Source organism: Oncorhynchus mykiss, chromosome 12 (assembly GCF_057628025.1).
Source record: "Oncorhynchus mykiss isolate SJ-2025 chromosome 12, ASM5762802v1, whole genome shotgun sequence".
NCBI lineage: Eukaryota > Metazoa > Chordata > Actinopteri > Salmoniformes > Salmonidae > Oncorhynchus > Oncorhynchus mykiss.
In genome coordinates this window covers 76,631,023-76,643,613 of record NC_143033.1, presented here as the reverse complement: position 1 = coordinate 76,643,613, position 12,591 = coordinate 76,631,023, and the positions used below count along the sequence as shown (strand labels likewise).

The 12,591-nt window shown below is 42.4% G+C and overlaps 1 protein-coding gene across 3 annotated transcripts in view; it reads left to right on the top strand.

Annotated features, from left to right (window-relative positions):
- The window catches only part of LOC110538282 (protein shisa-9B), a 46,225-nt gene extending 34,162 nt beyond the window's left edge, over window positions 1–12,063 (top strand). For all 3 annotated transcript variants that reach the window (XM_090193363.1, XM_090193364.1, XM_021625000.3), the window contains one exon: window positions 7,939–12,063. In XM_090193363.1, coding sequence (XP_090049489.1) covers window positions 7,939–8,357 — 419 coding nt within the window. In that variant the 3' untranslated portion in view covers window positions 8,358–12,063. The remainder of the gene's footprint in view (window positions 1–7,938) is intronic.
- The last annotated feature ends 528 nt before the right edge of the window (window positions 12,064–12,591 follow it).

The window sequence follows — 12,591 nt, the reverse complement described above, 5'->3', positions numbered from 1 at the left end:
ATTCAGAACCGTCCAGAGTAGTGATGTTGGACGGGCGGGAAGGTGCAGGCACGATCGGTTGAAGAGCATGCATTTAGTTTTACTTGTATTTAAGAGCAATTGGAGGCCATGGAAGGAGAGTTGTATGGCATTGAAGCTTATTTGGAGGGTTGTTAACACAGTGTCCAAAGAAGGGCCAGAAGTATACAGAATGGTGTCGTCTGCGTAGAGGTGGATCAGAGACTCACCAGCAGCAAGAGCGACATCATTGATGTATACAGAGAAGAGAGTCGGTCCAAGAATTGATCCCTGTGGCACCCCCATAGAGACTGCCAGAGGCCCGGACAACAGGTCCTCCGATTTGACACACTGAACTCTATCAGAGAAGTAGTTGGTGAACCAGGCGAGGCAATCATTTGAGAAACCAAGGCTATCGAGTCTGCCGATGAGGATGTGGTGATTGACAGGGTCGAAAGCCTTGGCCAGGTCAATGAATATGGCTGCACAGTATTGCTTCTTATCAATGGTGGTTAAGATATCGTTTAGGACCTTGAGAGTGGCTGAGGTGCACCCATGACCAGCTCTGAAACCAGATTGCATAGCGGAGAAGGTATGGTGGGATTCGAACTGGTCGGTAATCTGTTTGTTGACTTGGCTTTCAAAGACCTTAGAAAGGAAGGGTAGGATAGATAAGGGTCAAGAGTGTCCCCCCTTAGAAGAGGGGGATGACCGCAGCTGCTTTCCAATCTTTGGGAATCTCATATGACACGAAAGAGAGGTTGAACAGGCTAGTAATAGGGGTTGCAACAATTTCGGCAGATAGTTTTAGAAAGAAAGGGTCCAGATTGTCTAGCCCGGCTGATTTGTAGGGGTCCAGATTTTGCAGCTCTTTCAGAACATCAGCTGACTGGATTTGGGAGAAGGAGAAATGGGGAAGGCTTGGGCGAGTTGCTGTGGGGGGTGCAGTGCTGTTGACCGGGGTAGGGGTAGCCAGGTGTAAAGCATGGCCAGCCGTAGAAAAATGCTTATTGAAATTCTCAATTATAGTGGATTTATCGGTGGTGACAGTGTTTCCTATCCTCAGTGCAGTGGGCAGCTGGGAGGAGGTGTTCTTATTCTCCATGGACTTTACAGTGTCCCATAACTTTTTTGAGTTTGTGTTGCAGGAAGAAAATGTCTGCTTGAAAAAGCTAGCCTTGGCTTTTCTAACTGCCTATGTATATTGGTGTCTAGCTTCCCTGAAAGGTTGCATATCACGGGGGCTGTTCGATGGTAATGCAGAACGCCATAGGATGTTTTTGTGTTGGTTAAGGGCAGTCAGGTCTGGAGAGAACCAAGGGCTATATCTGTTCCTGGTTCTACATTTCTTGAATGGGGCATGCTTAAGATGGTGAGGAAGGCATTTCTTTGTAAATAACCAGGCATCCTCTACTGACGGGATGAGATCAATATCCTTCCAGGATACCCCGGCCAGGTCGATTAGAAAGGCCTGCACTGAAGGGAGCGTTTGATAGTGATGGGTGGAGATCGTTTGACCTCTGACCCATTACGGATGCAGGCAATGAGGCAGTGATCGCTGAGATCTTGATTGAAAACAGCAGAGGTGTATTTAGAAGGCAAGTTGGTTAGGATGATATCTATGAGGATGCCCGTGTTTACGGTTTTGGGGTGGTACCTGGTAGGGTCATTGATAATTTTTGTGAGATTGAGGGCATCAAGCTTAGATTGTAGGATGGCTGGAGTGTTAAGCATGTTCCAGTTTAGGTCGCCTAGCAGCACGAGCTCTGAAGATAGATGGGGGGCAATCAGTTCAGAGCACAGCTGGGGGCAGAGGGTGGTCTATAGCAGGCGGCAACGGTGAGAGACTTGTTTTTAGAGATGTGGATTCTTAAAAGTAGAAGTTCAAATTGTTTGGGTACAGATCTGGATAGTGGGACAGAACTCTGCAGGCTATCTCTGCAGTAGATTGCAACACCGCCCCCTTTGGCCATTCTATCTTGTCTGAAAATGTTGTAGTTAGGGATGGAGATTTCAGAATTTTGGTGGTCTTCCTAAACCAGGATTCAGACACGGCTACATCCGGGTTGGCAGAGTGTGCTAAAGCAGTGAATAAAACAAACTTAGGGAGGAGGCATCTAATGGTAACACGCAAGAAACCAAGGCTATTACGGTTACAGAAGTCATCAAAAGAGAGCACCTGGGGAATAGGACCTGGATTCACCTCTACATCACCAGAGGAACAGAGGAAGAGTAGGATAAGGGTACGGCTAAAAGCTATGAAAATTGGTCGTCTAGAACGTCCGGAACAGAGAGTAAAAGGAGCAGGTTTCTGGGGGCGATAAAATAGCTTCAAGGTGTAATGTACAATCCTCCCGGGTGGCGCAGTGGTTAAGGGCGCTGTACTGCAGCGCCAGCTGTGCCACCAGAGACTCTGGGTTCGCGCCCAGGCTCTGTCGTAACCGGCCGTGACCGGGAGGTCCGTGGGGCGACGCACAATTGGCCTAGCGTCGTCCGGGTTAGGGAGGATTTGGCTGGTAGGGAAATCCTTGTCTCATCGCGCACCAGCGACTCCTGTGGCGGGCCAGGCGCAGTGCGCGCTAACCAAGGTTGCCAGGTGCACGGTGTTTCCTCCGACACATTGGTGCGGCTGGCTTCCGGGTTGGATGGCGCTGTGTTAAGAAGCAGTGCGGCTTGGTTGGGTTGTGTATCGGAGGACGCCTGACTTTCAACCTTCGTCTCTCCCGAGCCCGTACGGGAGTTGTAGCGATGAGACAAGATAGTAGCTACTAAACAATTGGATACCACGAAATTGGGGAGGAAAAAAAAGGGCTAAAATAAAAAATAAAAAAACCAAAACAGACAAAGGTATGGTAGGATGTGAATACAGTGGAGGTAAACCTAGGTATTGAGTGATGATGAGAGAGATATTGTCTCTAGAAACATCATTGAAACCAGGTGATGTCATCTCATGTGTGGGTGGTGGAACTGAAAGGTTGGATCAGGTATAATGAGCAGGGCTAGAGGCTCTACAGTGAAATAAGCCAATAAACACTATCCAGAACAGCAATGGACAAGGCATATTGACATTAAGGAGAGGCATGCTTAGTCGAGTGATCATAAGGGTCCAGTGAGTAGTGAGGTTGGTTGGGGTAACGGCGATTCAGACAGCTAGCCGGGCCATCGGTAGCAAGTTGGCATAGGATGGAGGTCTGTTTTTAGCCACCTCTTGCGTTTCCGTCGGTAGATTAGTGGGGTTCCGTGTGGTAGAGGGGATCAATCCAATTGGCAAAATAGATATAGTTATAGTGACCCAAGAAAAATTGTCCGATAGACCTATTCAGATAGCAGCCGATAAGACAGCTAACGATTAGCGGGCCGCAGATGGGCGTTCAGGTAACGTCACGACGGAGGGGCCAGTTTGCTTAAAAACAAACAAAATAGCACGGTTGGTTAAGAGCCAATAAAAAGGCAGCCATCCTCCCCTGTGCCATTCTTATTTTTTTGGTTACTACATGATTCCATATGTGTTATTTTATAGTTTTGATGAATTCACTAATATTCTACAATGTAGAAAATAGTAAAAATAAAGAAAACCCTTGAATGAATAGGTGTGTCCAAACTGTTACTGCACATGCCATGCAATATCAATATCAATCATTCATACGTACGTATAGCATGTGAGAAAGGGAAACCATTCCACTGAAATGGATGGGAATGGTACAGTATTTATTTGGCCATCTGTTAAATTGAAGGCATCTCTTCTCATAAAAGAGGACGTGAGGATTGGAATATCAGCCGAGATCACAAATGAGCATACGCCTCTGAAGTGTCGAACTTCCATGTAATCACACTCAAATGACATGATTAAATGTGGGCTAATTAACACAATGGAGATCTCGAATGACGAGCAAAAACACCAAGCAGCTAGTGTAGATATGTTCTGCTGCCTGCTGTAATTATCAGTTAGCCTGGTCTCCGTCTCCATCCTAGCATGCTGTATGGTTACTTACTGAGAGACACCATGTTTATGTGACACTTTGCGTTTAAAGAAAAAACCCAAAGAAAGAGAGGCTCTCAACAAAAATATTTACACTGTGTAAACGGTTCATTTCAGATTAGACAGGATAACAGATGTAGAATTTACAACATTAACAAAGGGAGGAAAATAGCCTAGCTTTTAGGAAAATTACTGTAATTGATTTGTCTTTCAAATGTCATGTTTCAAGGCTATCCATTGTTTTGCCTTTGTTGCTCTTAGGTGCCAATGATAACTGTAAATAAAAAAAAACGTTCTATATCTCCTATAGTTTTGCTGCTGCACATCATATATGAAGAACCCTGTGAAATGTTGGACAGTCACTGTTACAGTACCTAAATCAGCTATTAAAGATCTACATTGAGAGTCAGCTCTTATTGACCACATAACCAATATTAGGATCAAGAAACCATGTCTCTTCAATTATCCTTCAACAATATATTGTAAAATTAATTTTCTAAAACATTTTGAGAGGGCAAGTATAATAAATGAAACATCCCAGCTTGACCCATTATTTACTGCAATGTGTCTTATGCCTCACCTCTAAATTCCCTGAGTGCTAAATCCAAGGTTTGGGAAATGATAAACCAAGCTCTAGCAATCAATTATTCTCTCCCGCTGTCCACCCAGTGATTTTTTAAGGTCACAGAACTGGATTTCTCACAGACGTTTACAATCTGAACTGGCTAATTTATAAAGGAGCGGGAGCCCCATCGGGGAGTGGTCTGAATATATTTTGGATCTGCCTGCCGCTTTTCTGCCTGTAAACACTAGGCTAATTATTTATCATGCCATTCTCCAAAAAGCTGTAATTATAATTGAGATGAACATGACAATTCTGCAAGCAGCCTTCTCTTTGATGCATTCATTTAGGATACAAGTCTACATGAAGATCTCTGCATTTTCAGTATTGTGTGTATGCCATAGACAGTGAATTGGATTGGGATTCTAATTTATATATGGCTGTCATGTGTCAGGGGATATTGCTGATTTCCTCGGCATGTAGTTATGTCAGAGACTTTCCCTGTTATCTTCGGCTCTCCATTTGAAGCAAAATGTCATGGTGCTGAACTAATGCCTCTGAAATTTAGAAAAAGGGAATGGTTAATTAGGCTCACAGGAAAGCAATGTCTAAGCATGTTGACTTTATCTCTAAGGTTGTTTTTTTTTACACTGATTGATGCTCAAAAGTCAGTCGTTTTCTCCATAGACCAATAGGAGAAACAGGCGCGTGAGCTAGCAGAGCTGATAAACGCTCTGATTAATAAACCAGAGAGACAGGCATCAGAAACCAGCTCTGCTTCTGATGGGGAATTAAAAGAAGTGAAGGAGACATATTTGATAGCGTTTATCACCCTAATTAAACAGGGTTCTCTTTATGGATTCTGCCTGATTCAACTAAAGGAACTTCAAAGCCCTTCGCCATAAATGGGTCTGGATGAGATTGCAGCCGTCAGAGTTGCAGAGGCACAATCGCACAGAGGATGATGTGGCGGCGGGCATATGGAATATTCACCAGATTCTCTCTGTGACATCATAGACAATCAGATGAAACCTCTCTGACTGCTGCTAATCTAGTGAAGAGGCGTCAAGCTGCAGATTGATCATTACGAGATATGAAGACTGGGGGGAAACGCACTCTACCATTCAAAAGTTTGGGGTCACTCAGAAATGTCCTTGTTTTTGAAAGAAAAGCAAATTTTTTGTCCATTAAAATAACATCAAATCGATCAGAAATACAGTGTAGACATTGTTAATGTTGTTAATGACTATTTTACTGGAAGCGGGCAGATCTTTCATGGAATATTTACATAGGCGTACAGAGGCCCATTATCAGCAACCATCCCTCCTGTGTTCCAATGGCACGTTGTGTTAGCTAATCCAAGTATATTATTTGAAAATTAACTAGTACCCGCAAAACACCAGTCTCAACGTCAACAGTGAAGAGGCGACTCCGGGATGCTGGCCTTATAGACAGAGTTGCAAAGAAAAAGCCATATCTCAGACTGGCCTATAAGAATAAAAGATTAAGATGGGCAAAAGAACATAGACACTGGACAGAGGATCTCTGCCTAGAAGGCCAGCATCCAGGAGTCGCCTCTTCACTGTTGACGTTGAGACTGGTGTTTTGCGTGTACTATTTAATGAAGCTACCAGTTGAGAACTTGTGAGGTGTCTGTTTCTCAAACTAGACACTCTACTGTACTTGTCCTCTTGCTCAGTGGTGCCCTGGGGTATCCCACTCCTCTTTTAATTCTGGTTAGAGACAGTTTGCTCTGTTCTGTGAAGGGAGTAGCACACAGCGTTGTACGAGATCTTCCGTTTCTTGGCAATTTCTCGCATGGAATAGCCTTCATTTCTCAGAACAAGAATAGACAGATGAGTTTCAGAAGAAAGCTATTTGTTTCTGGCCATTTTGAGCCTGTGATCGAACCCACAAATGCTGATGCTCCAGATACTCAACTAGTCTAAAAACGGCAGTTTTATTGGTTCTTAAATCAGGACAACAGTTTTCCGCTGTGCTAACATAATTGCAAAAGGGTTTTCTAATGATCAATTAGCCTTTTATAATGATAAACTTGGATTAGCTAACACACTTGGATTAGCTACCCCCATGCAGATATTCCATAAAAAATCTGCCCACTTCCAGCTACAATAGTCATTTAAAACATTAACAATTTCTACACTGTATTTCTGATCAATTTTATGTTATTTTAATGGACAAAAATGTGTTTTTCTTTCAAAAACAAGGACATTTCTAAGTGACCCCAAACTTTTGAACGGTAGTGTATCTAATGAGAGCTGCCCGGTGACTAGGGGATGGGAGGGAGAACAGAGGAATGAGTGCCGGTGGGGATACTTATCAAACTGTTTGAGTTGAGTCTAGTCTATGAGAACCAATGTGGTCCCCTCCCTCCTCTCTGATTCTCTGATATGTATTAAGCTGTGGGCCATTGATGTGTATGCTATGAAAGCACATTGTTCAGAGGGAGCTCTGTACTGCTCCTCCCTTGTTTGAGACGAGTCTCACTCTAATGTGGCGGTGTCTGATCCAGAACATTGAGGCTGAGGCCGTCTGCCTCTGCCTCCGCCCCGTCCGGGGTATCATAACAGATTAAAGGTCAACGGCAGGACATTTAATTAGAAAGTCTGAAATGTCACACAGGGAAATGACTAATGCTGTAGAGTATGGTGTTGCTCCACAATTAGTGAGGGGATAATGTTTACAGAACAGGTCTGCACCAGATTGGACATGTCAAATGACACCATGTAACAATGTCAGTGGCTGTTATGGGCAAATTATGTCCGATAGTTAAATTATATACTATACACATAGCATAAAATATACTATAGCAATCAAGTAAACATTCCAGAATGCTCAGGTACATATTCATTTGCATATTACAATACAATGGTGCACACAACCAGCTTTGAAAAGAGCAAACTCCCCAACCAATCTGGAGGGGGTTGTTTACTATTAGCTAAAGCCTAAATGTTTCCAGATGATAATGGCAATGTTGGGAAAATCATTTACATTTATATTCGAATGGCTTGATGATATACAGTCCATATCAACAACATTCAACACGGCTCAGGCAAAATGCATTATTCACCTCGGTATCCTTTAAAAAACCTTTAGCTACCATTTTCTCAACTGTTCTTCACCCCACATGCCAATATGTCATCTACCCCAGTTTAGGATTAATATGGCATTAATATTGCATTTACATAAATATAGATTTGTAAACAGTCCAAAATCCTCAAATACTTCAATATCTCAACTAATCTAAATAAATCTCACCAAAGCAAAGACCGGAACATTTGCTATTGCCTGTGCATGACATTAACAAAATGGCTGTCATTCCAATATTTTTTAATTTATGTTTTTTTGCTCTTGTGTATGTGTGTATGTCTGTTTCCAGCGGAGAAGGTTAATGACAACTTCTACACCAACCGGCGGCACATGGTAGAGATGGCAGCCAAGGGCAGTCTCCCTATGCACCCGATGCATCGCATAGAGCAGGAGCCCAGCAACCCCTACAGCCCTCCCTTACAGCCTTCCCTGAAGCAGAACGGACACAAGTCCAAAAGCAACAAGGGCCACAGCAGCCACAGCAGCAGCTCCCATACCCTGGCCTATGGCTCCAACACCATCGCCAACCCGGGGATGCAAAAGAACTGGGACTGCTCAGAGACGGTGGGCCGCCGGCAGAGCCACGGCACTAAGAAACACTGCACCATAGAGCAGGTGAACGAGATGCACAGCACCTCGCGCAGCCAGCACTACATGCCTCCGCAGCCCTACTTTGTCAGCAACAGCAAGACAGAAGTGACTGTCTGATCTGAGAACCCACCCCACCATCATAACCACTATAACCCCAGCTGTAAGAAAGAGAGAGAGAGCGAGAGAGAGAGAGAGCGAGAGAGAGAGAGAGGCTGAAGTAAGACAGCGGTCCTAGATTGAGTGCACCTCTCTATGGGTGCTGTGTGTCTACTAATGCGTGTGGCTGACTGTGCATGTGACAGGCATGTGTGGGACTCCTGCCAGTGGGAGGAGAGTGACCCGAACAACATACTCCAAACCTCCAAGTTTTCGGTCATCACTATATTGATGATTATATTGCAACTAATACAAACAAATCATATACTGCAAGTCAGACTAACATCAGTGAGCAGAGCATAGCATTGATTGACCTCTGATGGACAGATGAGCCAGGATGTGTCTGGAGCCATGCAGTGGTGGAAGAGACTGGAACTGGACAAAAGCCCAGTGGCAATAGACTTTTCCTATTGTCAGTATTAACTGAGATCTCAAAGGGCCTGAAAATGTGTATCATCTCATGTAGTTTCCACTGAATCCACCTTGGATAAGCCAGTGGGTTTGAACTAGACGCAGTGGAGCAGATGAGTGGAGCAGCCGATAGTAACGGGATACATTGTTCTCCTCAACATTGATTGACATTTCCTCAGATGTTGTGTAGTGTATATACTGTGCGGGGACTTGTTGGTAATGCTCATGCTCGGGAACCTCAGGCTCATGATTACATCTATAGAGAAACAGTAACCATTTCAGATATGGACTGTATATTCTCCTTCATAGCCTACAGAGCATGAGGTAGATGAGACTGCACCAAACCAGTTCTGTAGCCACAACGTTATACACACCCTACTCTGCTCTCTCTGGTGTTAGGGCTGTGCCTTTCTCTGAGAAAACTATGAAATACTGTTCAAATCAAAGAGCTCGTCTTATAAACCACTGCATAAGTTGTGGAATTTATTTAAATGTCTTAATCTTGCAAACAGGTCCACAGCGGTCAGTTGAAAATGGTGAGTTGCATCTATCACTTAACATTCTTTATTTCTGTTTCCATTCGACAATGCATTGTGTGTGTGTGTGTGTGTGTGTGTGTGTGTTTACCTTGGTACCTTAGAACAATGATAGAGAAAACACAGAAGGAATTGTGTCCTTTCCATACATGTAACGTCACTGCCAATAAATGAGTGAATATATTGCCTATAATTCCAAAATTGATTAGTATGGGATTAATATTGTGCAGTGGTACCTGTTTCTCACCCACCTCCATCAATACTACCAAATCTTTACATGGCCTAGAGCCAGGCCCCAAGCTCAGACTGTTGTGGCAGTAGAAAACTACTGAGGGCTCCTTTACGGCTACCCGTAAAGGGTTGTGGATGTTCCTGAAACAGCCATGAAAGGTAAAGCCTGGGTAAATAGAGTGGATGGATTTCATTTAGTATGAGATCAACCCCTGGATTAAGACAGAGAAGGTCCTCTGAAATCACCATGAGTTGATGTCATTGCATGCACAAATCAAACTTTAACCATCTGTAAAAGAGAAATTGCAATACGTTATGTACAAATTATTGATTTTTAAAAAAGTATTATTTTGTTTCTTATTTTTCTTATTATTATTTAAAAAAGAAAATCTAAATTTTCATCAACTTTAGAAGATATACACATAAAAATAAAATGTGTTCATTTTGAATATCTGGAGTAGCCTACTAAAACATCTCAGAGTACACATGAACAAACACACAGGTCAAGATGTGCCTGTCTTTTCCATTGGGCTAGTTGTGCGTCATCAGATGAAAAATAGTACATTTTTCTCCCAACACTCCATTCTTGGGAGCCCACACGAGCAACACAGTGCATTAGCATGCCACACTTACCAAAAAAAGCTTTTTAAATAAAGGGCTTCTGATGCAATTTGCCATGTGTTGCGTTTGTCACTGCCCACTGATTCAAGAGCAGCCCACACTTTGTCCGTATGTCTTAATCATGTCTCTCAACTTTCCATGGCTTTCCACTGTCCATTTGTCTGTCTACTAGTGACAAAGTGGCTCTAATGGCTGGAGGAGTGACAGCCAGCAGCTTGACGTTCATTCTCTTACTCACCACATGAGATCTGGTCAGAATAGACGTGAGTCACATTCCCTACTCTTAGAACTTTGGAAAGCATTAGAGGTGGACAAAAAGTTTTTATTTTGTGGTTGGTACAGTATGGAAAAACACAAGTCGACATTTTTGGATTAGACTAAGGGAACAATCCTCAATACTGATTTGCTAAGGCCTACTATACGATAAGTGCTTGTATTTTTAACCACATTTGAACCAGATATGTATTGTATAGTCAGGCACACAACTATATGTTTTGAGTGTGTTATCACATTGTCAGTGAAACGTAATGCACCAATACTATAGATTGCTGCTATATGCTAACAACCATTTCTCATAATGAATATGTTCAAATCTTTATTTTGCTATTGCTTGACGTAACTCACAGTCACACAAACTGCAACACGTTGTATTATTGTTTCATCACGCAAGCCACTTGTATGTAGAATTGTCTAGACTAGACTTGTCATATATGCCGTTTTTGGCATATATGCAACGCATATCAGTTCAACATTTGCACCAATAAGACAGAAGACTTCAGAATACCAATGTGTGTGAAGTGATGCAAAAAAAAGGTACACATGCATGTATTTGGGTATGACATTTGTCTATACAAAACAATGTCCGACAATGAAAATGGCAAGGAAAAGTACTGCAAATTTGCATTGACTGCAAAAGGGCTGATTCTTTAGGTCATAAATATAGAGACATATTTAGTATGGCTGTCCAGTACATAGTTAAGGTGATGTTTTGGTAGGGCCATAGAATAAGTCTGTGCCTTGTGTCCAAATTAAATGTGCACCTGATTTAATTGTCCAAATACTGACTGGTCTATGAACAGATTGATGCATAATATTATACTGTATAGCATGATATGAAATCACTGTTCCACTTCAGAGGACCCTCTCAATAACAATATCATATCCAACAAGAGCTCATTTAAAAAAAACTATAATCACCAGATAATGTATCTGGTTTCTCAGTGTTAAAACATGTGCAGAAGTCCACAGCTCCATTGATTGTAGATAGAGTGCACCTATTATACTGTATGCATCCACAGTGCATTGAATAAGATATTTTGTCATAATTTTAGTCACGGAGGGAACCTACAGTAACACTTGTATGTGTAGTAGTGAAGTATAACTCCCTCACTCAAATAGCTTCCACTGATATAATAGCATAAAACATGTACATGACGTGTAGATTAACATTTCAGCTGATTGGTCCTCATGCTACATAATGGCATACTGTAAAGTAATAACACAATGGCCATTGATTCTAAATCATGCCCTATTAAATTATTTAACTATTTACATTCAAACTTTGCTCATTTCTCAATCTAAATAAAAACATTATTTACCTAATCCGCATTGAACTAAATTGTGCCCCTGGCTGAGGCTGAATTGCATTCATGATGCAGCTAGTGGTCTTGGTTCCACCCTTTAGGAGTGGGAAGACGATGGTGCTCTTTGTCAGTGGATCATGTTATTCGTGAAGCACAACTGATTTTGTATTCTAACAAAATGAAATATTACTTGTCATATATGTATGTGCAAGTTGGGAAGAGGAAACTCCATTGTATTGTACACATCTAAAATCATATTTACAATAAATATGTTTCTTTACAAGATTTTTGTGGTGAGGTACAGTATATCCATGGTTGCATTATTTGAATGTTGCATTTCTCTTGATCTTACTATGATTAGGCTTTAGCTTAGAGGGCTAAACACGTAGAACCCAATCGGTCATTCATCCAGTTAACGTTTCTAGAGAACATACAGGAGGCTGCATAGATCATCGTAAACTTGCAGAAATTCCTTTGAACAGCATCCACTTGCACCATTCAGTGTAGACTGATTGTGTTCCCATGCATTCAACTTAACTAATAAAACCCTAGTCGTCCTACGCCACACCTTGTTCCCTGTAGTGAGAGTTAACCTGGCTGTCTAGCGTGATCATTTAGCAGCTCTGTTAGCTCATCTATCAGCAGGAGAAGAGCCCTGCCTTTCTCTTCATGTTGAGATGGCTCTTCATTAAAGCCCAATCTGTCCCTGGACGTTTTTATTAACACACAAAACTCTGCTGACCTTTCTATGGAGATTGTTCTCCTTCGACACCATCCATTAGCAGCGAGGCGATGGTGTCAGCGCCACATTAA